The sequence below is a fragment of the Homalodisca vitripennis genome, unplaced genomic scaffold, assembly GCF_021130785.1.
Source record: "Homalodisca vitripennis isolate AUS2020 unplaced genomic scaffold, UT_GWSS_2.1 ScUCBcl_13116;HRSCAF=23189, whole genome shotgun sequence".
Classification (NCBI taxonomy): domain Eukaryota; kingdom Metazoa; phylum Arthropoda; class Insecta; order Hemiptera; family Cicadellidae; genus Homalodisca; species Homalodisca vitripennis.
In genome coordinates, this window is record NW_025789226.1 from 4,717 (window position 1) to 5,766 (window position 1,050).

Consider the following 1,050-nt stretch of genomic DNA (forward strand, 5'->3'; position numbering starts at 1 on the left):
AACAACAACAAACAACTATTTTGACTTAGTGTGTGTTATAAGATCTTGCAATCAATAATAATGAGTAGGCCTAACTGTTCACAGTCTGTTGTAAGTGTTATAAATAGTTTTCTAACTTCACTTATACTGCAAAGAATAACACTTTAAACTCATAACAATATGAAATGTTATCTACATTAAAAGTTGTTTAATAATCTCACAATATTTAAGTATGTATTATGTTTCTCATTTTTTATTAAAAGGAATAATTATGGATAACTGTGTACCCAATGACACAGATGAGAGTGTTTGTAGATTGAGTGTTCTGATAAGATGGTTTTGAACTGTAGGCTAAAATATTTATTTAAAAACAATCATTGAGAGTTATAATTTATATAGTATATTATTTGATATTTTATATAGTATATATATAATATTTATTTGATTGCTCGTCGCTTTGATAAAAATTTGTGACCAACTCCACAACTTCAGGACTGAGTTTCTTTCCTCTTCTTGGTTCAGGTTCAGCCAAAAGTCCTTTTTCTTTGTACAATTTTTGTGCCTGTCTAGCAGAATAATCAGACACTTCAAAGGCATCTTTGATTTTTGTTCTCGACCAATTCAGTGATGCTGGAATCGTTAATAGTTGTATTTTCTTTTTTGATGAAAGTTTATTTACTTCACTTTTTATATTCTCAACAAGCAGGTCCATTTCATCTGCTTTTTGTTCAGCTGTTTTTTGCAATTTAGGTATTTTTGGTGGCAACTGAACATCTAAAACTGTTTCAATTTTCTTTTTTACATTTTGATGCAGTTTTTCTAATTTATTTTGTGCATAACCATTTTGGAGTTTTCATTCAACGCATGTAATTTAAGAGGTGAACAACCAATATCCGTTAAAGAGGAATTTAGAGAATCAATAGCCTCTTCTTTTTGTAACTGAGTTTCAGTTTCAGTCGGCAGTGTAAAAAGATCATCATCATGTGATTCTTCTTCACAGTCATTTGGAGTAGAGAATATATTTTTAGAGCAATTGGTGCACAACTTTTCCCCTGGTTTTACCTTTAAACC

At 30.0% G+C, this 1,050-nt stretch overlaps 1 protein-coding gene across 1 annotated transcript; it reads right to left on the reverse strand.

Moving 5' to 3' along the window:
* Positions 1-420: 420 nt before the first annotated feature.
* LOC124375086 lies at positions 421-808 on the reverse strand (the record flags this gene model as incomplete). Its single annotated transcript, XM_046833205.1, is given in 1 exon segment — positions 421-808. A coding segment is annotated over 1 exon segment (271 nt), but the record flags the coding sequence as incomplete, so codon positions are not given.
* Positions 809-1,050: the final 242 nt, after the last annotated feature.